Source organism: Xyrauchen texanus, chromosome 43 (assembly GCF_025860055.1).
Source record: "Xyrauchen texanus isolate HMW12.3.18 chromosome 43, RBS_HiC_50CHRs, whole genome shotgun sequence".
Taxonomy (NCBI): Eukaryota; Metazoa; Chordata; class Actinopteri; order Cypriniformes; family Catostomidae; genus Xyrauchen; species Xyrauchen texanus.
This window is the reverse complement of record NC_068318.1, coordinates 32,126,652-32,153,193: the sequence shown is the minus strand read 5'-3', so window position 1 is coordinate 32,153,193 and position 26,542 is coordinate 32,126,652. Positions and strand designations below refer to the sequence as shown.

The 26,542-nt window shown below is 39.2% G+C and overlaps 1 protein-coding gene across 4 annotated transcripts in view; it reads right to left on the bottom strand.

Annotated features, from left to right (window-relative positions):
- Nucleotides 1-464: 464 nt before the first annotated feature.
- LOC127635576 (PDZ and LIM domain protein 5-like) overlaps nt 465-26,542 on the bottom strand; it is an 86,622-nt gene continuing 60,544 nt past the window's right edge. For 2 of the 4 annotated variants that reach the window (XM_052115707.1, XM_052115708.1), the window contains exons 6-13: nt 24,592-24,755; nt 23,636-23,666; nt 17,450-17,592; nt 10,476-10,674; nt 5,085-5,265; nt 3,305-3,425; nt 1,986-2,101; nt 465-1,809 (exon numbers count right to left, since the gene is read on the bottom strand). In XM_052115707.1, the coding sequence (XP_051971667.1) occupies nt 1,720-1,809; nt 1,986-2,101; nt 3,305-3,425; nt 5,085-5,265; nt 10,476-10,674; nt 17,450-17,592; nt 23,636-23,666; nt 24,592-24,755 (1,045 nt within the window). In that variant the 3' untranslated portion in view covers nt 465-1,719. Of the gene's footprint in view, nt 1,810-1,985; nt 2,102-3,304; nt 3,426-5,084; nt 5,266-10,475; nt 10,675-17,449; nt 17,593-23,635; nt 23,667-24,591; nt 24,756-24,851; nt 24,867-24,974; nt 24,996-26,256; nt 26,274-26,542 lie in introns of all 4 variants that reach the window. The other 2 variants (XM_052115709.1, XM_052115706.1) reach the window with 2 other exon arrangements.

The following is a 26,542-nucleotide window of genomic DNA, read 5'->3' as shown; positions in this document are numbered from 1 at the left end:
TAATATACAATATATAAAATTCACCTTATAATACTAAAAATATTTCATATGCAAACATGCTTAAATACAACCCTATAACTACGAATACATTTATATATAATATATAAACACACCTAAATATAACCTAATAACTGAAAAATATATAAAATATAAGCAACACTTTACTGTTAGGTTTAAACAATGAGAAATATATTATTCTTCACAGCATTTATTAATCATTGTTAGTTAATTGTTAGTTCATAGTGTGTTAAGTAATTTGACCAAATACAACTTTTTATTTTTAAACATATTAGCATATGTTGAAATGAGCATAAACCAAGTTTAATAAATATTGTAAAATTGCTCATTGTTAGTTCATGGTGCTACAAATCCATTTTAAACCAGCTTAAAATGGTTTTATCTGGACTTTCAACCAGCTGAGATCTGCATCCGTGCATGAGGCGTTCGGAGTACACCGACACTTTGATTTGATAAAAGAAAAAGTTTATTTTATTATTTCATCCCATCTCATAATACAGAGGTGCATTACAGTTTAAAACTAGAATAGAATTAAAGCATAAAGATCATGAACCATCAACCCCTTATTAGCATAACAACTCAAGCGAAACAACGAAGAGAACAAATCAGAAATCTTAATTACGCATACATGTAAATATCTGTATATTAGTTCTATTTGCACAAAATAAAGTTTTAATTAAGGCACTGAGACAATAAGAGAATATAAACCTGACAAACACTGAATTTCATAAACCTCACAAGATGCAAAAACAACTCATGCAACATTATACATCAACGTTCTGAATGCACGGATGCTGTCAGTGCTGTAATACATATGCAAAGCCCTTAGAAACCCCCAGAAACCATCACGTCTACCCCCTCAATAAATATAGTTAATTAATAGAGCGGCTCACGAGTCTGAATTGAATGGATCTGAACTGTGGCAATTTTATAGCCAACATACTTGTGATTTTAATGTGTGAATGCACTAAACATTTCAGGTCAAAGTCTGTTTTAAATATGCATCAAAAGCAGAATAACGAGGCTTCAAATCAAGACTAAAAAGTTCAAATTATGTTCTATTATAGTGACGTGTATTCTCGATCAAACATTACATTCAATTCGCCAACATGATGCCACACAAGAACATCCACATCTCATTTAGGAAAGTTCATTTATCAGGTGCATTAAATACTAAAAATGCTCAATATCTGATAGAAAGTCTTTGATGACGTTTCCATAATCGTGCACAAACTGCTTTAATGTATCAGCGTTCTATTAACTCTGATGTAAATAACGAGCTTCAGATGTTTGTTGATAAACACTTTGTGATCAAACTGGAATCAATGCAAATATTTCCAATGCGAAAAAATGTATTCTTGTTTTCCGGTAAAAACATCAAAACATTCCTAATTTCACCAGATAAGAATACTGGAGGGGAACAATTCACCCCAAAATGAAAACTGTCATCATTTACTCACCCTCATGTTGTTCAAAACATACATGACTTTCTAGAGTGGAACACAACACAGCAGATGTCGGGCCTCAGTCACCATTTACAGTCATTGCATCCTTTTTCAATACTATGAAAGTGAGTTTTTTTTTTTTTCTATATTTTATATTTCTCTTAGCAAAAGCATTCAAATACTAAAATAAATCTCAAATATGACCATCAATAAACAAATCATTCCACTGTCGTCTGTCGTTTCACAGCGAGCGTGTTCAGAACTGCACGGTGTGAGCGTGTTTCTTGCATAACGGCTTGTCTTTCTTGGAGAAGAAAGTCTGACCTTCTAGACTTGTGGTGCACACCTACAGAAAGACAGAGAGAGTTATTACTCAATCAACAGATTCAAATGGACACCTCCGGTTCTGTATGCCGACTGGTCAATAGCAGATCATGTGACGTGCAGTTGACATGTCAAGAGGATGACGCTTTGTCCCCGAACTCTGCTTTACTGCTGAAGTGCTCCTGAATATCAACTTACCGCACACACGAAACAGGTATCGTGCCACGTGAAGCCCAACGCCTCTAGAAACTTATCACCAGCTTCGATGGGGAAGTCGCAACTATGACAGCTGGTACCGAAGAGATTGTAGTAATCTAAAACAAACAGAAAACCAAAAGTTACAACTCTGATTTCACAGCCATGTCGCTCTGTTTCTCAGGTTGGCGCACGCTGCATCATCTACCCCCCTGGTGCGATGCAAAATTAAAAAAACAATAGAAATGTCATTTCCATCAGCGTCATTTCCTTTTCCACTCAAATTCTAACGGCCAATTCCCAACGGCGCTCCAAGTCCTCATGGTGGCGAAGTGACTCAATCCGGGTGGCGGAGGACGAATCTCAGTTGCCTCCGCGTCTGAGACCATCAATCCGCGCATCTTATCACGTGGACTTGTTGAGTGCGTTACCATGGAAACGTAGCATTAGTGGAGGCTTCACGCTATTCTCCGCGCACAACTTGCCACACGCCTCACCGAGAGCGAGAACCACATTATAGCGACCAGGAGGAGGTTACCCCATGTGACTCTACCCTCCCTAGCAACCGGGCCAACAATTTGGTTGCTAACTCCAGGGGTGTTATACAGCGTCTTGTTCCTTTTCTTTAAAAAAGCACAAATGTGTGTTCCAGTGAGACGCTTACAATGGAAGTCAATGGGGTCAAATTTTAGAGGGTTAAAAAGGCAGAAATGTGACGCTTATAATTTTCTTCTGTTTAAACTAGTTTATTATTTGAGCATTTTTACAGTTATTTTGGGGTTTTAGAGTTTATGGCATTACGTCGTCATGGTTACGAAGTTGCAAATTGTGTATCTTCACACAGATGTGGTTATTAAGTGATTTAATGACAGTAAAATCATGTTAACACACATTGTTTATGTGTTGTGTCTATACTGTTGAAACAGTATTTTAATGTGTACAGATTAAACCCCATTGACTTGCATTGGAAGTGTCTCACTGCAACACACATTTGTGCTTTTATTAAAGAAAAGGAGGAACAAGTCAAAATATGTTTCTATTGTCTAAATGACAAACAAGACAAAAATACAGATGAATAAAATGATGTTTTTTTATGCAGGGTGAACAGAACTAGTGACCAGTAAACTATGACAGTTCCCTGCAAAGATCACTGATTGGCCAATTACTGGGTTATGATGCTCAATTACATCATCAGTTAACGGTGACAGCGGAGTTCTCGAGACGCGAGTGTTTGATGAGCGGGGCGACCTCAAGGGCATGGGCGGGGTTTATAAGTAATCGCTGGTTTGAGTGACAGTCCGCCCTCGAGCTGGGGGTCTCACCTGTGTCGCAGTACGGCTGCCCGTCCTCCAGGTGAAACGTGTTGTTTCTGATTGGCTGCTGGCAGGACGCACACAGGAAGCAGTACACATGCCAGGTTTGCTTCAGGGCGTTGATGACTTCCTGTGAGCCGATGAGAAACAGATGTATGCATTAACTTATACCAGTTCAGAGGACTCGTTGCCAAATTGTGTGCAGCTATTGTTTTATTATTTCAAACCTCACAAAATACTTGTTGTGAAATGTTTTGCTTGAAGTGTCCCTGTGCAATCTTTCTTTCATAAACATGTTACTGGCTTTGTGCTGCAGCGACATTCAGACACTTTGAACTGTGACTTTAGTCACAAACACTGAAATGCATTTCATCACGTCTGATGTTTGATCTCTTTACAGACGTGTCCTAGACAAGCTCCAATCCTCCCGACTGATGCATCTCAAATTATAAACGCTACAAACTTGTCGAAATAAATGAAATAAAATCAGTGATAAACAACAATATTTAGTTTATAAATGTGTATGTATGTATTTCTAATGCAGTATATTGTTTATATTCTTATTAAATATCTACACCTATATCTATTGATACAGACAGACAGACAGACAGACAGATAGTCGGACACAGACACACAGACACACACACACACAGACAGACAGACAGACAGATAGTCGGACACAGACACACAGACACACGGACAGACAGACAGACAGACAGACACACGGACACACAGACAGACAGACAGACAGACAGATAGTCAGACACAGACACACAGACACACGGACACACAGACAGACAGACAGACAGACAGATAGTCGGACACAGACACACGGACACACAGACAGACAGACGGACACACAGACAGACAGACAGACAGACAGATAGTCGGACACAGACACACAGACAGACAGACAGACAGACACAGACACACGGACACACAGACAGACAGACAGACAGATAGTCGGACACGGACACACAGACACACAGACACACAGACAGACAGACAGACAGACAGACAGACAGACAGACAGACAGACAGACAGACACACAGACACCGACCCACAGACAGACCGATCATAGGAATATACTTTATATATTCACTATATGTTATAATTATTTTAAATATGTTTTATATTATTAGAATTAATATTAATATATATAAGTATTATACAAATAGTGAAATATATATATATAAATTATTATTTAAATAATAGTAATATTATATAAACAATATTAAATACATTTCTATGATATTTCTGTTAATATTTTTTATACATTTGATCATGATTTTTATATGTATATTTATTTAATTTAATTAATAATAGTATTATTATAATTGTATTTAAATATTATAATATTTAAATTATATATAATTATGTAAATAATCGTAATATTATAATATTAAATACATTTCTATAATATTTCTATGTTAATATTTTTTATACATTTCTATAATGTTCCTTTTATCATGATATATATATATATATATATATTTTAAGAAAATAAATAAACACCATGATTTAAAATGCTACTAGTCTTCTACCAACACAAGTGAGTGATGAAAACACTAAATTAGCTCAAATATCTGATGAACGCAAGGAGCAGAGGATGTGTGGAAATTGGTGAAAGATGGATCTGATGACATTTTGAACCAGTTCATTGAAATGAATCAGCTCTACCAATGCTACTTCAGAGAGGACACACCACACACACACACACACACACACACACACACACACACACACATACACACACACACACGCGTGATTGATTTGGCCTCCGCTCACCCCAAGAATCTTCTGTTGACAGCGGCAGCATTCAGGAGCAAAGAACTGTTCGTAACAGTGCTCGCAGTACACGGATCCCCGCTCCTCCACAAACCCCACATCTGCCAGTGAGTTGTGACAGTGGGCACAGCTGAACTCCTCCTTGTGCCACGATTTGCCCATGGCCACCAGATACGGACCCCTGCAAAACAACAGACACATTTATATATATATACTGTATATCTCCTTGAAGTGGTGTTCTAAGCCCAGTTTAATGTTCAGACTCAACTCGCTTTCAAAACATTGATCTGTTTGTTTGATTGGCCCGATATGCCAACTTTTGACTCAACCAATGGTGGGTTTGGGGCAAGGCTATCAGTAGTTTGACCAATGGTAGACAAGGAATGCGTCGGAAACCTCTTTGGAAACAATCATAATTTATGCAATTCCGTTCACAGAAATAACACTTCAGCGTTAATGCAGAAGGGCAAATATTGGCAGCGCCTTTATGATTTCAGCCAAGGGCGTAGGTTGAGTTTGAAAGTTGGTAGTGACATATTGTATGAGGGACATCATTAAAAATGTTGATATTAAGGATGCACAAAATTATAGTGACCATATGAATATTATTTCTTCATCTCATTTTCTATTCCTCTGCATGTATTGGCTAAATGTATGCTATAAATAGATTAGTGAAATATTCATTGACAATGCAAACATCCTCCATTGGGCCGCATTCAGAACTCGGGACGTTTTTCTGATGTAGTCTTAGATAGGAAATATTGTGCATGCTTGTTTCAGTCTATTAGTTTAAAGGATTGGACCTAAAATACAAACGCAAATCCACCTGTGTAATCTCCAGAGAATGATTAAAAAAGCCTTCTACAGTAATCATGAACGACTGTGATTGGTGCATCCTGAACAGCGTTGAGAAAAGTAACAGTTGCCACATGACATGCCTTTCATGTGCCGCTTCAGAAGATGTCGGACAATAATTTACACAGGAATAACGATGCTGAAGATGTTCAACAATCATTAAAATGCAAATAAAAATAGTTATAAGTATTTTCTAAGTGGTAAAATTGCCCAAATGTTGGTCGGGACATTTTCGATTTTCTGAAAGCTAATAGGGACATGTCCCAATCATCCCTACCTAAATTTACACCTATGATTTCAGCTATGCCTCTAATCACATTTTTAGATGCCAAGGACCCTGAAATAGGATGATCCCCTTTGCAAGGGAGCAGGGCTGGAATGGGAAGAGAAATCAGCTTTTACACAGCAACTGGTCCAAAAGTTGAGCGGAGGTATGGGGGTGTTCGCTGGCCTTTTTCGAGTATAGCGGCGCCGTTTTGTGGTCCTTTCTGCATAATTTCATAATTTCATTTAGCTCATCGCAGTCCATTCGGCACGTTTCGCGGCCGACCCACCGGCCCGCCGTTCTCACGATGGCCAAACCGCCCCTGATCGGCCCCAAAGTGCGTCTGCCCACCGGGAAAATGCCCGGTATGCCAGATTACCAGTCCAGCCCTGCAAGGGACCCCCTTCCTAAATAAGACCCATTTCAACAGTGTCTGAATAATGGTAATATAACAGTCGTCTTCTATAAAATAAAATATTTGTTTTTAATTTAGTTAAAAATTTCACAATTATGTTATGAAACAAATGCATAAATTGTAAAAATAGGCTAAAATATATCTTTATTTAACGTATATGCAGATTATTTTATTTCTTATTGCTAAAAACTATGATTGTCAATGACTAAAATATTCACGAATAATGTCATAATGTCTTTAAAATGCAAAATGACACGTTAATAATATCAAATATGGTAAATGTAAACTTTTACTCTTTTATTCATATACTTTAAAATGTATATTTTATGCACTTTTCCCCACTGCATTGGCATGCAATCAGTACTGCACAAACAAAAAGTGACATTTGTCACTCAGTACAGTGAAGTTAAAGCTAGAGTTCATCATTTACTCACCCTCAGGTTGTTCCACACCTGTATGAGTTTCTACAGTGAAACACAAAAGATGATGTTCGGCAGTATTTCAATCTCAGTCATCATTTATCCATACAATGCAAGTGAATAGTGACTGAGGCTGTCATTCGGCCTACAGGAAGACGGTTTGGAGCAACATGAGGGTGAGTAAATGTCAGGATTTTCATTTTTGGGTGGATGTTATGGATGCTTAATGTCACTGTCATTGCTGGATAGAGATGCTTAAGTTCGACTTCAAGCGGACATGGCGTCTCAAAGCTGCAGTGAATTTGCCATGTTCGGCGTGTTGTGTTTCGCGTGACATGAGAGCTGCAGACTGTCCCGACACTGTGAAAACAGCCATTCTGAGCGAGAGGTAATGTGAGGATGCAGCAGGGATGCGGGTTACAAATCACATGATTAGCTGAAGGAAACAACAGACACTGCCGATATCAAATGGAGAAAACGGGAAACTTTAAGCTTGGATGTCACGGACACTTTTGCCAGGAGACTGCGAGTCTGTGCCCGGGTTGTGGCAGTGAAACGTATACCCATGCTCGCGCTCTCATGGGACGAGCTGAAGGAGTTCGCTCTGAGATACTGAATGATAATAAACCAGCAGAGAGCATGAAGTTTCACTGCTGCATGACCCCACACGGTCACGACAAATGAATCCGACGATCACATGCAAAGATCGCACCAACACTGACCTTTGACTGTTTAAGCTTTATCACTTTATATTTTGAATGCATTAATATGCTCCAGGTGATACTATTTAAAGGGTTAGTTCAGCCAAAAATGAAAATCATCCCATAAGTTACTCACCCTCAAGCCATCCTAGGTGTATATGACTTTCTTTCAGACAAACATAATTGGAGTTATATAAAAAAATATCCTGCTCTTCCAAGCTTTATAATGGGAGTGAATGGTACCTTAGATTTTGAAGCCCGAAAAAGTGCATCCATCCATCATAGAAGTAATCCATACGGCTCCAGGGGGGTTAATAAAGGCCTTCTGAAGCTGATGTGTTTTTGTAAGAAAAATATCCATATTTATAACTTTATAAGCTATAAATCACTGGCTTCCGGAAAACGGCATTCCGCACATTCACAAAAGAGTGGAGTTCCGGTGTATGACGTAGGTGTTGCATAAGCAATACTGTAGCTTTTTACTATACTGTTGTTTTAGCTATACTGTAGATTTGTATTACTCTTAAAATGGTGCGTTCGTGCGATTTTTCGGGCTGTTCTTTGCCCCCCAGGGGTGCACCATACCCCACCCCTTTGAAAAGTCATAGCACAGGTGTCGTAAAGACCGGTCGATCTGACACCTCATTCGTGGGTCTACACCAAATGGTGTGGGACGAGTTAGGGGTCGAAGTTTTGTACAGAAGAATAATAAGAAGAACAACTAGAAGAAAATGTAATTGGTGCTTGCCCAGTTGAAACAGGCAACCCCCATGACAGTAGGATGTTCTGGTGCAGAGATATTGGTGTTGTTCTATGGTTGCTAGGGTGTTCCATCTGGTTGCTAGGCAGTTACCTGGGTAATACTCAAAATGCTCCTTGCTAGACTGAGTCAAACAAGCAAAACAGGAAGTCTGTACGATGTTCTGGTGGAGAGATATGTGATTTGTTACTTGGTTGCTAGGGTAACCCATCAGGTTGCTAGGCAGTTACCAAGGTGATACTTAACATGGCTACTTGCCATCCTGAGTGATATAAGTCAAGCTAGAAGTCTCTACGATGTTCCGGTGCAGAGATATGTGATTTGTTACTTGGTTGCTAGGGTAACCCCATCTGGTATGAAGTTATAAATATGGATATTTTTCTAACAAAAATTCATCGCTATGCTTCAGAAGGCCTTTATTAGGCCTTTGTTAACCCCCTGGAGCCGTATGGATTACTTTTTTGATGGATGGATGCGCTTTTTTGGGCTTCAAAATCTAAGGTACCATTCACTCCCATTATAAAGCTTGGAAGAGCCGGATATTTTTTTAATATAACTCCGATTGTGTTTGCCTGAAAGATCAAAGTCATATACACCTAGGATGGCTTGAGGGTGAGTAAATTATGGGCATTTTTGGGAGCAATCTGAACTGCAAAATATTTCACAATATTTTCTTTATAATAACTCCAATGTAGTTGCTACATTGTTACTTTTTATTAGTAACTTGTAGTGATGCTAACTACCTTTTTCAAAGTGAAGCTTGACTGCAGTTACCCCTTTAAGCTCTGAAGGGGTTTTTAAAGATTTCCTAAAAACAAGGAGGGTCAAGTGTTTGGTATCATTTTAAAGAAAACGTGTCATCTTTTTTAATGATATATATTATGATAAATTCTGTGACTCTCAGTCTAAGAAACTGCGGGAAAACTACTTGAGCCACTTTGTTCTTATTTTTCTGATTTGACATTATATATCTCAGAGTGTAAATAAGGTACTGTAGGTCCAACAAACTACCTCTGATTGTTTCCAATCGTGTCACCTGTGAAAATTTATACCATTACAAAAATTATTCATTTTAACTCTCCAAAAATGACTCCAACATTCGAAAAGCCTCTCCAAACAAATAAAACATAATAATAGTATTGATAGTATTAGCAAACACAACAATGTCTAAAGGTTTGCATAGGATGCAGACATGATTTTAGTCATGAGATTTCACAGTACGAGTTTCACTCTGTGCCATTTGAGTCATCATTGAGTTAGTGTCATGTATTTGGCGCCATCTCCTGGTGAACATTTGTAATTACAGGGAATGGTCGCAAGACTCTCTGCCCAAATATGGATGACTTTTTGCACCGATTTGAAACCAATCTGATTGGTTTAGCGTTCCATGATGCTAATTAATTTTGATGACATCATCTGATCCATGAAAGCTAACATGTTTTAGCCAGATTGCAAGGTGCTGTGTGCGCTGTGCATTATCTAATGATCCATGCATCTGATTGCCTTGTGTGTGAGCTCGTTTGAAAGATAATCTGCTCCTCTAAGTAATAAGCGAAAACGTGGCATATTAGCAACACCTGTTCACATGCCACATGTACATCAAAGACATATACATACTGTATCTATTACTTGCTATATTTTTATCTGCGAGTACAACAAATAGGCTGGTTGTATTCTACTCTGAGAGCTTTCAAACAACATATGACACATGGCTGATGAAGATATAAACATTGTGTTCAAATGGCTTTCCTGATTACACCCTTTATCTGCCATTGTTCAACTAACAGATAGTCCCGCCCCCGACTCACACCATTGGTTGAGACAATTTTGTTGTGTCGGGCTGGACGGGTCACTCAAAACAAAGAGGAATTTTTATAGCGCCACAGAAACACAGTGTTTCATGAAATCATTTGACAAATTGCTTATATGTATTTGCATATTAAACTGAGATATTAGTACAAATTTGCATATCTTACCTGATGACCATGTTGCATTGAGCACACATTGGTGTGCGTGTGCCCGCAGGGATATGTTCGGCTCTTTGTACCAGCAAATCACTTTGGTCGTTAGGGTGAGCTTGAGCCGCGGGACGATTTGGACCCTTTGGAGCGCTGTTACTCACCCGTCCGAACGAGGGGCCCGTCTGCGGCACAGGTGCACTCGCTTTGGGAAATCCTAATAAAAGAGAAAGAGATTTTAATCGGAGTGACCACTGGGTGAACTTCACCCACAACAGAGACTGTGTTACACAAGACAAAACTGTGAGCGGTAATGAGATCGCCCGATATTGTGCCCGGCCATGTAGCGTGACGGGAGGTGATGGAGAGTTCTAGTTAAGATCCCCAAGCTCTATCTCTACAGAAAAATTTATCTCACAGGGGTTTGGAGGACGGAGCATCTGCGACCGGGACATCCACACCGGCCCGCTAGAAAACAAAAGGATCACTTTACTCAGTCCAGGGGAAAAAAACTAAACTCCCAGAGCGAGAGGAGACACCTGGCAAAATAATCTGCCCGTCTCGGGAGCTCAGGGAGTGGAAGGACAAGCCTTCTCTTCACTGAGAAACAGCGGGAGGTCAGAGGTCAGCGTACTGCGACGGGCGACACAGAGATGCTCATTCAGACGGGTGCTAGAATCAAAGCTGCGCAGGTCACGGAGCAAGTGCCCTCTTGATTTCCGTGTCACAGAGTGAAAATAAGCTGAGTCAACAGATCTGTGTGCTCGTACGTCTGCGAGTCCAAAGCCTGAAAAATGCTGCCTTTGAAGATTCACATCCTGTCCATTAAGATACCTTCATCTGGTGGGTTTAAGGCAGCATAGATCTCTAACCCAAAATGATGTCTAATAGCAATTAAGTAAATAATAAATCACGCTTCATTTATCGTGGGATTCCATGTCAGATGAGAAATGAACATTGTGGTCATTAAAGGGACAGTACACACAAATATGAAACTTCTCTCATTTTCTCATCCTCACGTTGTAACATATTGAAAGCACAATGATAGAAAATCAAACATTTGCACGTGTCAGGGCAGGACTGGGAAGAGAAATCGGCCCGGGATTTTACGTGGCAACTGGCCCAACCCTTGTTGGGGGTATGGGGGGCGTTTGCTGTCCTTTTCTGCATAACGCGGCGTCGTTTTGTGGTCCGTTCTGCATAACACAGCGGCTCATTTTAGCTCGTCTCGGCCCATTCGGCACATTTCACGGTCGACCCACCGGCCCGCTCGGTTCTCCCGATGGCCAGTCCGCCCTCGATCGGCTCCAAAGTGCGTCAGCCCACCAGGAAAATGCCCGGTATGCCAGATCACCAGTCCAGCCCTGCTAAGTGTTTAAGTTAAACTCACGGTTGCATCAAAATGGCCATTTAATGTTGGCAAAATGCATTGAAAAAATGTTAACAGATGAAATCCTGAGATTTGCTTATATTATATGGAATAAATTATTATTTATGCATATTTTTGCATATTAATTAAAATGGACAGATTCACAGGGCAGAGAATATAGCTGTACAGGTGAGATGGAGCTCCAGATGTAACAGGTGTTTAATTGTTTCTCTTCTCCTTGCAGTAGTTCTGGTAGCAGTTTGTGTGTCTGCGGTTCTGTAATATGTTATGAGTGAGCGATATGAAAACGCGGCGATGCAAAAGACGGGAAAATAGATCACTTGTAATGTTTACAGCTTTGCTTTGTTGATTACAAACAGGAGTTTGGAGAAATTGAGCTGATTTCTGCATTTTTTAAACAGTGAATAACCAAAAAAACAAGCAGTTTTCTCATTTATTTTGAAATTATAACAATTTAAACCATAATTGTACCACAAATGATCCGTGGCGTTACTAGAGTAAAACTGTATCAACCATGTTGTTATATATACACATTTGTCTCCATTATACTGTGTATAAAGTCTAAATAAAAATAATAAAATATATTTTGTAATAATTTAAATAATAAATAGTTTTTGCATTTATTAACACTCATTTCTTTAAAATGCTCCCCCAATCGCCCTACTGGACTCAATTTTGAAAACACCTGCACATAGGGGCTCGGTCATACAGATTCATCAATATCCAAAATTATAATCATGAAACAGGCTGACAATTCCAGTGCTCTGGATGGTTTCTAGGGTGTTAGGATGGTTGCTATGGACCTCTGTGTGGTTGCTAGGATGCGTTGGATGGTTGCTATGTTGCTACGGATGGTTTCTAAGGTGTTTTGGGTGGTTGCTAGGATGCGTTGGATGGTTGCTATGGTGCTACGGATGGTTTCTATGGTGTTTTGGGTGGTTGCTAGGATGCGCTGGATGGTTGCTATGTTGCTACGGATGGTTTCTAAGGTGTTTTGGGTGGTTGCTATGGTCCTCTGTGTGGTTGCTAGGATGCGCTGGATGGTTGCTATGTTGCTACGGATGGTTTCTAAGGTGTTTTGGGTGGTTGCTATGGTCCTCTGTGTGGTTGCTAGGATGCGCTGGATGGTTGCTATGTTGCTACAGATGGTTTCTAGGGTGTTTTGGGTGGTTGTTAGGGTGCAGTGTGTAGTTGCTAGGGTGCTTCAGATGGTTGCTAGGGTGCGATAGATACATTTTTTTTAATGCTCCTAAACAGGCTTCATTTTCTATATGTAAAATATATACATAAGTACTGTATTCACACAGATTAAGTCCTTATGTTAAATTCTCCTTGTCCAGTAGGTGACGATATGCACGAAGAATGAGAACTGCCAAAAACAAAAGAATGTGAAAGAGGAGACTGATAGTAAAAAAGGACTTAAAATGTTAATCTGTACTGTTCTATCACATCACTTCTGAAGACATGGATTAAACCACTGGAGTCTTATGGATTACTTTCATGCTGCATTTGTGCTTTTTGGAGCTTCAAAGTTCTGGTCACCATTCACTTGCACTCTATGGACCTACAGAGCTGAAATATTCTCCTAAAAATCTTCATTTGTGTTCTGCAGAAGAAAGAAAGTCACACACATCTGGGATGACATGAGGGTGAATAAATAATGAGAGAATTTTCATTTTTGGGTGAACTGTCCCTTTAAGCGTAGTTGTGTAAGAACATACATGTAAATGTTCTCAGCGATGTAAAAAGCAACTTTGGGAGCTATTAGAGTATTTGAAAGTCTCAATGGGCGGCATTCACAGGACACAGGTCTCTCTGCAAAATGATGCCCATCTGCTGCATGAGACGCCGGACGTCCTGCACTCTCTTCGCTTGAGGAACACTTCTAATCTCACAGCTGGACTGCATGTCCTCACTGAGTGTCTGGAATCAATCAATGCAATGTGCTTTAATTGAAGAGATCCTCTCACAGTGAATGCGTTCACCACCCCTGACCAGTGACCCAAAGCTGCGCATGCACAACAGATCCGTAACGCTGCAGGTATGGGGCTCATGTAGGGGGTCGGCAAGGCGGGTGCGGACAGTTCGTGATCGAGCAAACAAGGAATATGAATGTGTCTCCTCATCGCTGCAGTTCATTTGGTGCATGTGGCACAGCTCCAGCAGCCGCCGGGTTTTTCTGCAGAGGCCGAGTGACTGAGGCGCACACATACTGTATATTACACCGAGAGATACCGGTGTTCCCACGCCCTCCCGCCACACCGTCTGTCAGCAACCTGCTCTTAAGACCCCCGAGAGAGAGGCATGCTGGGTAAACATGAGGCCTCGCTCGCTGCATACTGACAATGAGCCAACACTATAGGACTGATTCTCAAATTCAGGTTTTAATTTGGACAAGAAGTATTTTAAATCGTGTTCCCTCACAATTATTTTGGGTTCCCTTGCCACAGTTACTTACCATGGTAATCACTTTTAACCATTATATTTGTGGAGAAACTATAGTATTATGAAAGGGCATGTTGCTTTATGAAAACCATGTTTTTAAAAACCATAATTGTACCACAAATGATCCGTGGTGTTACTATACTAAAACGGTCTCATCCATGTTGTTATGTATACATTTGTCTCCATTATTTTGTGTATGAAGTATTATATTTTAAATAATAAAATATCTAGTTTTTAATAGTTTTTATATTTATTAACACTTTATTTCTATAAAATGCTCCACAGACACCCTAATCACCCTACTGGACTCAATTTTGAAAACACCTGCATATAGGGGCTCTGTCATACAGATTCATCAATATCTAAAATTATAAACATGAAACAGGCTGACAATTCCAGTGCTCTGGATGGTTGCTAGGATGCATTGGATGGTTGCCATGGTGTTCAGGTTGGTTTCTAGGGTGTTTTGGGTGGTTGCTAGGGTGCTCTGGATAGTTGCTATGGTACTCGGATGGTTTCTAGGATGTTTTGGGTGGTTGTTAGGGTGCTTAGGATGGTTGCCATGGTGTTCAGGTTGGTTTCTAGGGTGTTTTGGGTGGTTGCTAGGGTGCTCTGGATAGTTGCTAGAGTACCTCGGACGGTTTTCTAGGGTGCACCGGATGGTTTCTAGGGTGCTTCTGGATAGTTGCTATGGTACTCCGGATGGTTTCTAGGATGTTTTGGGTGGTTGTTAGGGTGCTTAGGATGGTTGATATGGGGCTCCGGATGGTTTCTAGGATGTTTTGGGTGGTTGTTAGGGTGCTTAGGATGGTTGATATGGGGCTCTGGATGGTTTCTAGGGTGTTTTGGGTGGTTGTTAGGGTGCTTAGGATGGTTGATATGGGGCTCTGGATGGTTTCTAGGATGTTTTGGGTGGTTGTTAGGGTGCTTAGGATGGTTGATATGGGGCTCTGGATGGTTTCTAGGGTGTTTTGGGTGGTTGTTAGGGTGCTTAGGATGGTTGATATGGGGCTCTGGATGGTTTCTAGGATGTTTTGGGTGGTTGTTAGGGTGCTTAGGATGGTTGATATGGGGCTCTGGATGGTTTCTAGGATGTTTTGGGTGGTTGTTAGGGTGCCTAGGATGGTTGATATGGGGCTCTGGATGGTTTCTAAGGTATTTTGGGTGGTTGTTAGGGTGCTCTGGGTAGTTGCTAGGTTGCTTCTGATGGTTGATATGGTGCTCCGGATGGTTTCTAGGGTGTTTTGGGTGGTTGTTAGGGTGCTCTGGGTAGTTGCTAAGGTGTTCTAGGGCCGAGTTACACACTGAACGTTTAATACTTAAGTGTTTAAGGTTTGATAAAATCAATATGATCAACAGTATTAGTCTTGCATGTAATGACATTAGTGAAATAAAATGCTGTGGTGGCACCTAGTGTCCCCCAACAGTACTGACCCCTGCACTAAGGGGCTCCATAATACAGATCCAACAATATCCAGAATTACAAACACGAAATAGGCTGACAATTTTATTTACTAAATATCTTTTAGTATCTCTAGGTTTCATGCTCTCAGTAATAATTCATTGCAAGCAGCTTTAATGTAGTCTGGGTGGCATTTCCTTCTCTGTTCATGTTTTGTGAGGATGAGTTCATGTCACACTACATGTCTATGTTGACGTCTCTCTAATTTCATCAATAAAATAAGTTCATGCAAACTAAAGTACTATCTATAGAGAAGTCTATCTATTTTTCTATCATAAAGAATTTATGATTAATTCGTCAGTTGCATTTTATTATTTGCATATATCATTGTTTTTCCCTTCTTTATCTGACCCCATCAGAACTGTAATGAAACCCATTTCAGTCAAGAAGCCCAAACACAGAGTGCTCTAATAAGACCCAGAGTAAATATTTACCCTCAGATCCGGCAGCGTTCCCAGTGGAGAGCCAAACCAACAACACCTCAGCACTCTCTCATATGGAAAATATGTCTGCTTGATTTCATAAATCATTTCACTGTGAACCTGTTATGAGTATGTAGGCGTAGCATAAAATACAGCTCTCTTATACAGAATCCATGAACTCAGAGAGTGAACCGAAGCAATGAAACACACAGCAGCACAACACTGCCACCTGCAGGACACATGAGGAGTGACGTTGAGTCTTGGAATTAGAAAAGGCTTGATAAAAACACCTATACTTGAAACTTCATATACTTAGAACTTTAAAAGTGTTCTATGTAAAAGTTTAAACAATTACAGCACATATTGCTAAAAACAAAAAAATATACTATATACTGTCTGTCTGTCACTGTGTGTGTGTGTGTGTGTGTGTGTGTGTGTGTGTGTGTGTGTGTGTGTGTGTGTCTGTCTGTCTCTCTCAGTCTGTGTCTCTGTGTGTGTGTGTGTGTGTGTGTGTGTCTGTCTGTGTGTGTGTCTCTCTCGGTCCGTGTGTGTGTGTGTGTGTGTGTGTCTCTCTCGGTCCGTGTGTGTGTGTGTGTCTGTGTGTGTCTCTCTCGGTCCGTGTGTGTGTGTGTGTGTGTCTCTCTCGGTCCGTGTGTGTGTGTGTGTGTGTGTGTGTGTGTGTGTGTGTGTGTGTGTGTGTGTGTGTGTGTGTGTGTCTGTGTGTGTGTGTGTGTCTCTCTCGGTCCGTGTGTGTGTGTGTGTCTCTCTCGGTCCGTGTGTGTGTGTGTGTCTCTCTCGGTCCGTGTGTGTGTGTGTGTGTGTGTGTGTGTGTGTGTGTCTCTCTCTCGTTCCGTGTGTGTGTGTGTGTGTGTCTCTCTCTCGTTCCGTGTGTGTGTGTGTGTGTGTGTCTCTCTCTCGTTCCGTGTGTGTGTGTGTGTGTGTGTCTCTCTCTCGTTCCGTGTGTGTGTGTGTGTCTCTCTCTCGTTCCGTGTGTGTGTGTGTGTGTGTGTGTGTGTGTGTGTGTCTGTGTCCGTGTTTCTCTCTCTGTGTCCATCCCTCTCTCTGTGTGTCTCTCTCTGTGTCTCTCTCTCTGTGTCTCTCTCTCTGTGTCTCTCTCTCTGTGTCTCTCTCTCTGTGTCTCTCTCTCTCTCTGTGTCCGTCCGTCTCTCTCTCTCTCTCTGTGTCCGTGTCTCTCTCTCTGTGTCTGTCTTCTCAAGGAGCACATTAATTTTTTCTGAACATTAAATATGAAGGAAATATAATGTAAACACACCTGCAGTGTTCCCCGACTGCCAGTTTTTGGTTGTAGGTGGTGTGACGCCGTTGCCCTGTCGAGGGGCTCCAGCGGGGGTTTTGGTCATAGTTTTGACTGAAGATGTTACATGAGAACTGGGCTGAACATCCTCATCTTCCTCCCTGAACATAAAATAATACAAAGAGTCAGATCTTCATCAATACTGGACACAGACACAGACACACACACACACACACACACACACACACACACACACACACACACACACACACACACACACACTGCAAGAACTTCACATCTGGAACTCCTCAAATATAATTCAGATGATTCTGGAACGGCAAAAAGTTTCATACAGCTCAAACCACTGCGGCATTCAGAACTGAACTTGAATTGAGATAAAAAATAATAAAAACAGGATGCAAGACCGTAACTGCAATTCGAATTTTAGAAATTATAATTAAAATGCAACGGAAATCATAAAAATTCATTTCAACTTTCACTTTATGGACCATTGAAAAAGAATAATTTCCCCAGAATGCTGCAATTTACCACCAACATCTTCAGAAAATAGAGCTAAACATCAAATTATGATCAACATTTTATATTATATATATATATACACACATACACACACACTATACGTATATACTTACATATATTAGGGCTGTCAATAGATTACATTTTTTCTTCTATTTAATTACATGGTGTCCCGATTAATTACGCAATTAAATCGCATTTACAAATATTTGCTGAGAAAACCCTCATAACAATAATTCAATATATATTGATGAAAGAATTATACATAGTTATCTTTAAATATTATATATATATATAAAATAAATAAATATATATATATATATATATATTCAGATAATTAAAATGCATTATATTCTTGTAGCAGAAGAGTTCAATGATAAGACAAAAAGTGGCTTTATAATACAATGTATTGATTATTACCATATTATTGATCATAAGTCAATCATTGAGACAGTTCACATTAATCCATTACACAAGTGAATTTATCAATCAGAGATTTATTATGAGGGCTTGTTTAAAGGGTAACTAAACCCTAAACCAACTTTTTTTAGTTAATGATCTGTAAGCATGGGGCTTTATTAGTACTGGTCATTGATTCAAGTAAGTGTTTTAATTCTACAATATATGGTGTAAAAACGTCTGAGTGCTGCCCTCTTCAGGTTGAACGGTGGCTACTGCAGTTGAATTTTCCTATTGGCTGTTTGCGGTAGTTCGTGACGTAAGCGGTGAGAGCTGACGTAAGCAGGTTCCAGCTCACCACGCCCTTGGTACGAGCTAGACACTGGCCCCATTCTCCCTTGCGCGGCTGCTTCGCTAGCATCGTCGGATGCCGATCGCGATGCGGGAGTTAAAACCGCAGTTTGAGCCAGCGGCTCGAATTGATATGGCTCCGGCCCTGTGTCCACAGACAATTCACCCTCCTCCACTTCAGGTGAAGGTGGGGAGAAAAGTCCTCGACTTCAAAAGACCGCTCTGTGGCAAAGCTAGTTGCGTCACTCCAGTCACTCTCCATTTTAGAGTCTGACAGCAGCTGTCAATCAATCTGTCACTATGGGTCTTAGGTGCACGCCCCCCCCCCCCGCTCAGCCCCGCCCCCGGTTCGTCCCCTCTATCCCCGCTGGGGACTGCCCACTTTTCCAGCATTTTTCAAATATTGCTAGTGGGTGGAGTCAGACTCTGAGCAGGGGTTTAGTTACCCTTTAAGGACCTGTCAATGTACACCTGCGTCAGACATGCTTGTGTTGCATCATAAACACACGTTTAGGTCACGGTGTCATTAAATATAGTTTAATACTCAATCTTTAAACACATCTTGAGATCTCTTAGTTCAGATTTGAGCTCCATCAAGTGTTTGAACACAAGAATGTAACGCATGTTTGTGTTGTTCTGCTGAAGTGTTTCTTCACTGTATAAACTGTGTGTTGCTCATACAGCTGAAGTTTCACTTACTGCCCCCTGGAGGAAACAGGAGGTACTACAAGCATTACTCAGGAAACTTCCTTATTACGGTCCGGGGGCATTGCGATTAATTGCGTAAATTTTTTTAACGTGTTATTTTTTATAAAATTAAATCGCACTGAATTAACACGTTAAATCGACAGCCCTAATATAGATGTTATACATACTATAATTTGACTAATATATATACACACACACACAGCTCTGCCATCATTGGTGTGTGAATGGGTCAATGAGATGCAGTGTAAAGCACTTTGAATACTGTTAAGGTTAAAAAAGCGCTATATAAGTGCAGACCATTTACTATTTACCTTCCCTGTCTCATGGGGCTGTAACGACCATACACACTGAGGGGCACATGCCCCCCCCATCCCCATATTCATAAAAGTAGTCTACTGATATGGGTTTTTTCCATGGTTGATTATTAAATTATTACATTTCATCCCCCCAATCCTGAATATGTTACATCCTTACCGCCTCGCCATTATTCTGACGTCCCTCTTCACCGCAATCAATGTCTTCGACTGTCCTTGTTCACACTTGGAGCCGGTTTTGCTTTTTCCACTTCCATGTTAATCTTCAGTACAGTTTTTATTTCTCAAGTATTTTTTTTTATCGACTAAACGTTTAATACTTAGGGTTTGGGGTTTGAGCAAATCCCTACGAGCATCAGTAATGTATACATGACGAGCTGGAATCACTGTAAATATTAGTGCTGGTTATTTGGGCTGTGAAACAACCTGTTAAACTACACTACTAATCTTCAAATAGGAGAGTTCACAAATAAGTGAAGGAACTTTTTGATCTCGATCATCTAAATGTTTATATATTAAAATATGCTTAATCCCTCCTTAAAGGGATAGTTTGCCCATAAATACAAAATTCGGTCATTATTTAACCACCCTCATGTTGTTCCAAACTCATTTGACTTTCTTTTCACCGTGGAACATAAAAGGAGATGTTAGGCAGAATGTTAGCCTCAGTCACCATCCACTATTATTTGATCTTTTTCCATGCAAGTAAATGAAGACATACTTTGAATTTTTGGCTGAACTATACCTTTAAGTCCAGAAGACCTAGTTTAGTCTGATATATATATATATATAAGGGGTTCCTGTGATAGGAGCGTGAAGTGATCATCTGTGTTCTGCAACTGCTTTCGGGTCCTTGAATAACGTATAACGTGTGAGGGTAAGATGGTGCCCTCCAAGTGTAAGTTGGTGCCCTCCAAGGGTAAGATGGTGCCCCCTTGGGAGTTTGGTGCCCTTTAAGGGTAAGATGGTGCCCCCCTAGGGAGCTGGCCTGCGTGTAAGGATTGGCGGTAGTAGACTACACAGTCTGCGGAGGGCACCAACTCCCTAGGGGGGCACCATCTTGCCCTTGGAGGGCATAAACTCCCTAGGGGGGCACCATCTTACCCTTGGAGGGCACCAACTCCCTAGTGGGGCACCATATTGGTTTGCATGATATGAGCGTGAAGTGATCATCTGTGTTCCACAACTGCTTTCAGGTCCTTGAATATCATATAATGTGCGAGTAAGAGCAGCCGGTGGACTTTCTGGTGCCCTCCAAGTGTAAGATGGTGCCCCCCTAGGGTCTACTACTTGCGCTCCCTACACACAGACCAACCTCCCAAGGGGGGCACCATCTTACCCTTGGAGGGCACCATCTTACACTTGGCGGGCACCAAATCCCAAGGGGGGCACCATCTTACCCTTGGAGGCCACCAAACTCCCTAGGGGGGCACCATCTTACCCTTGGAGGGCACCAACTCCCTAGGGAGGCACCATCTTACCCTTGGAGGCCACCAAACTCCCTAGGGGGGCACCATCTTACCCTTGGAGGGCACCAACTCCCTAGGGAGGCACCATCTTACCCTTGGAGGGCACCAACTCCCTAGGGAGGCACCATCTTACCCTTGGAGGCCACCAAACTCCCTAGGGGGGCACCATCTTACCCTTGGAGGCCACCAACTCCCTAGGGAGGCACCATCTTACCCTTGGAGGCCACCAAACTCCCTAGGGGGCACCATCTTACCCTTGGAGGCCACCAAACTCCCTAGGGGGGCACCATCTTAACCTTGGAGGGCACCAACTACTATTCTACCATATTGATTCTAACTGGCCTATAAAGGCTATTTTAAAAATCCATTTGTCAGTGATTAAAACACATTTTCTGATTTCCAATATTTTTGTGAACTGCAGTTTTGTGTCCATTGCATCATTAAACTGTATTATAAATATACCCAAATGAAATCAACCATCGGCTCCACTACGGTCAAGACATCTGCCTCATCAGTCGGCGACTACACACAATTATTTCTGTGTTTAACTGTCAAGAGTTCAGAAGATGAAAAAGTAAACACAGGACAGAATATAGAAGCATCAGAGACAGAAAGAAAAAGCTTTATTGCTGCATTTAGACAGAAATACTCTCATATCAGATCACTCAAATGGTTTCATTTCAGACGGTTTATATGTGACAGAAGTAAAGCAGGAAAACAGGAAACAGAAAGAACACACAGACTGAGCTGGAAGGAAAAGCAGATCTCGATCATGCAAAGAAAAACAGACAACCGGAACATCTTCTAAAGCGTGCATGTCAAACATCGTACATCCGAAACGTGGGAATCCCCAAACACGCACACTTTTACACAAACACAACTTCTCGAACATGAGGTGCTGGATTATTGCATCAGGTTCTACTGTACATTCAACACTCGGGCCGATACATCGTGATGCCAGTCTCTCAGTTTGTTGTACTGGGGCCGAACCGACTCTGGGTCCACTTTATTCACCCTGACGACAGGACGATGGAGAGAGAGAAACAGCAAATGAATAAACGCATTAATTCAGCGCTTTCATTGCAAACTGTGTTGCGTGATAAACCTTAACACACGATAACAAGCTCTACTCTACAATTACACTCGCTCCAGGACACACATCTCACTTTGAACATCAAGTAATGACCCAATCCTGCACTAAAGTGGTTTAGCATATTAAATATCAACATAAATGTCCATAAAAGTGCATTACCGTGTACAGAATTTACATTTGTTCGAATTTATTTAATTACATTTCAATATTTAAATTTTTTCGATTTTATTTTAATATTTATATTTTTATATTTTATTTTATTATATTTTAATATTAAAATGTTCTCGATTTTATTTTGTTACATTTTAATATTAAATGTTTTTTATTTCATTTTATTACATTTCAATATTTACATTTTTTTCGATTTTATTTTATTATTTATATTTTATTTTTATTATTTAAATTTTTCGATTTTATTTTAATATTTATATTTCATTTTATTACATTTCAATATTTACATATTTTTCGATTTTATTTTATTATTTATATTTTATTTTTATTATTTAAATTTTTCGATTTTATTTTAATATTTATATTTTAATATTAACATTCTCTCGATTTTATTTAGTTACATTTTAATATAAAATATTTTTCGATTTTATTTCATTACATTTCAATATTTAAATATTTAAAAAAAGCATGCATTTAATTGTAAAATCAGTTAAAATGCAAAGAAAATATAATAATACTTCTCTAATAATTTGTGCAATAAAATATCTAATATTTCAGCATGCAAATGTCATTTTAGACGAGTTAATATATCAGCCATTACAGTATTTATTCTAAGCAATATTATTTGTATTTTTTCCTCCTGAGGTGAACTTATGAAGTTAATCAAAGAAAAGAGAATTTGATTCCTCATGAAACAGCGCTTTCATTGCAAACTGTGTTGCGTGATAAACCTTAACACACGATAACAAGCTCTACAATTACACTCGCTCCAGGACACACATCTCACTTTGAACATCAAGTAATGACCCAATCCTGCACTAAAGTGGTTTAGCATATTAAATATCAACATACATGTCCGTAAAAGTGCATTACTGTGTACAGAAGCGGCTCAATGTTATGCATACTAACGAGTGTTTCCTGAAGTCAGAGATGGAGACAGAAAAGTCCTGATCACTTATAATCCCGCTCAATGACGGGCGGTTTTGATCTGGTCAGAGAGATTACGACTAATGAGGACTCAAGTGAGGTTTAAGCCTAAAACAGCAGAAAGGTCTTCATGTGGTTTTTGTGCTCAAATCAGAACCCTTATTTCTGCCCATTTAAACACACTCGTGTTTGGAGTAAAAATACCACCGGATGGAGTCACATCATGGGAACTTACTTCTTTCCGGGCCGCTTCTCCTGGGCTTGATCTACCGGAGAGAAGAGAGAGAGAATGAACAAAAGACTTGGAATATAAGTTGACTTTAATATGACTCTGAAAGTTTAATTATTTTGAATCATATTTAATTTAATCAAAACACTACAATCAATTTTCTAATTTATTATATTTATCTTCTTTCCAGTTAGAAATATCTCAACATCCTTAAAATAAAATAAATGTAGGCCTACTTGAGATCGATATTAAGGCTTGATTTCAGATATTACATCTTGAAATAAGTTTTTGTAAAAAAAAAAAAACCAGATGTTTATTTGATAGTTTTACGGGAAAACAAGGAAATCAATTAATTCGTTTTTCTAGTCAGGATAATTTTCTTAATTTTATCACAGTAATAAAATAAAAATAAACCTCACTAAATTTAACACTAAAAATAAATAAATATTTAAATTAAAATAAAACTAAAATTAAAATAAAATGTAATTAAATAAAATTAAAAATAAATTAAATTAAAATAATAAAATAAAATACAATGAAAATGTAATTTAATTAAAATAAAATTTATTAAATTAAAAATTAAAAACGTAATTAAATTAAAATGATAAAAAAAGGAAAAAAAATCATCTTAATTCAAGGGATGTAGTCTGAAAAGAATGATTTATTTTATGCAATTTTAGAGTAACAATTAAACGTTTTCTTTACATTTTAATTTCCCAAAAAAATCTATTTTTGAATGAAAGATAAACATAACTCAAGATGCATGCTCAGAAAATAAGATCCATCGAACTGAGAAGCAAAACTGCGTAAGATGTAAAGACATACTTTCTAAGAATGCATCTTAAATGATGTTTATTTTACACAATTCATGGGAAAATAGATTTGATTTCATTTATATGAAGTAGTCCAGAGAGCAGTAATTAAAACAAGTGTCATACAGTAATTATCGGGCGGCTTCTTACCGTTCTCTGTGCCCGTGATCTGTGCCAGGATACGGAAGGATCTGGACTGTGACGTGCCCGTGCGCGGGTGCCAATCCTCCGTGTCCTCAATCAGACGCTTTTTACTGGCATCACTGAGCGGAGACACGTGATTCTCCATCTCTATGACGGGTTTCCGAGCAGTCCTGACACACACAAACACACAGTAACAACACACGATTATTAATGACATCACTACACACACAGACACTATTGTGACATCATCACAGGTGATCCTTTACCTGGGAGGAGTTTTTCTGAGGTTCATGTGAAAGAGGAAATGTGAAAAGATAGAAGAGAAAATCAGCGATAGAACAAACTCTTATTCTATACATGTTCTGTTTACAATATCTGCTTCTACTTACTTCAGAATACTCTGAGGTCCACTATAGAAACAGGATGCAAAGAAAATATAATAGCAATGAGATCTCATGTATATCAGCATGCAAATGTCATTCAAGACAGTTAGTGGGCCGGCAAACACAGTGAAGAAACACTGCATGTGAGAGATGCATCTTTTTATTAATGTCCACTTGTGAAGATTGTCAAGAGAAGAGAATCAAAAATAATTGCATTCTACGTAATATGACCACTTAAAAACTTTTCTAGAAACTCAAAAGTGGGGCTAAACCAGGGGTTTCAAACCCGATTTTTATTAATTTTTAGGTTTTATTTACATTTTAATATTTACATTTTTAGATGTTAAATTTTATTACATTTCAATATTTACATTTTTTTTCCGATTTCATTAAAATTCAATATTTACATTTTTTGATTTTATTTAATTACATTTTAATATTTAAATTTTTTCGATTTTATTTTATTCAATTTTAATATTAAATTTTTTCAATTTTATTTTATTAAATTTCAATATTTCCATTTTTAGATTTTATTTAATTACATTTTAATATTTACATTTTTTTTATTTTATTACATTTTAATATTATTTTATTTTATTACATTTTAATAAACATTTTTATTCAAATTTAATGTTTTAAAAAAAGCATGCATTTAATTGTGAAATCAGTTAAAATGCAAATAAAATATAACTTGTCTAATAATTTGTGCAATAAAATATCTAAAATTTCAGTATGCAAATGTCATTTTAGACGAGTTAATATGTCAGCCATTACAGTGACAATATTTATTCTAACCAATATTATTTGAATTTTTTTCCCCTGAGGTGAACTTATGAAGTTATTCAAAGAAAAGAGAATTTGATTCCTCATGAAACTACTTTCTAGACAATAAAAAATGGGGGTGAATGTAACAAATTAGTGTAGTTTCTTGTCTGGACAGTTCCAGCTCCGACCACTAGATGGCAGTACCATTAATGCTTTCTATGACAAACTCTGGAATTCTCTCTCTCTCTTTCGAGTAACAAACACACTGTATGCAGGTCAATGTCATGCTGCTACTATTTATACAGCTCATAAATACACCGCAGAATTAATAATAAACGCATTGACAGCAGCACATGCTCGGCCTATGGAGTGATGACATCACTGTGACCGCACACCGTTGACCCCGGACCGGACGTCATGAAATGATGTAATGGAAGTGCTGATAAAATAATTTGCTGATGTTAGTCATTGTGAAAGAACCCAATTCATGTCACGCAGACACACAAGCATCCAGAACACTAACTTTGTCATGGGCTCCTCCTGTAGAGACAGACAGAGAAAGAGAGCGAGACAGGTGGAGAGTGAGACATCTGAAGCGTTGTTTAAAGGGTGATTAATCAAGACGCATCAAGACACATGCAGAAACTCACACACATGCACATAGACCAGAAATGAACTTCACACAAGTGTGCAAACGCAGATGTGAATGTTTGGCCACTGCATTGCAAACGTGCGTCCCGTTGTGCACACATAGGGTACACTCTTGTGCTCCTACGGAGGTCAAATAAATCCTCAGTGTTCAGTGCAAG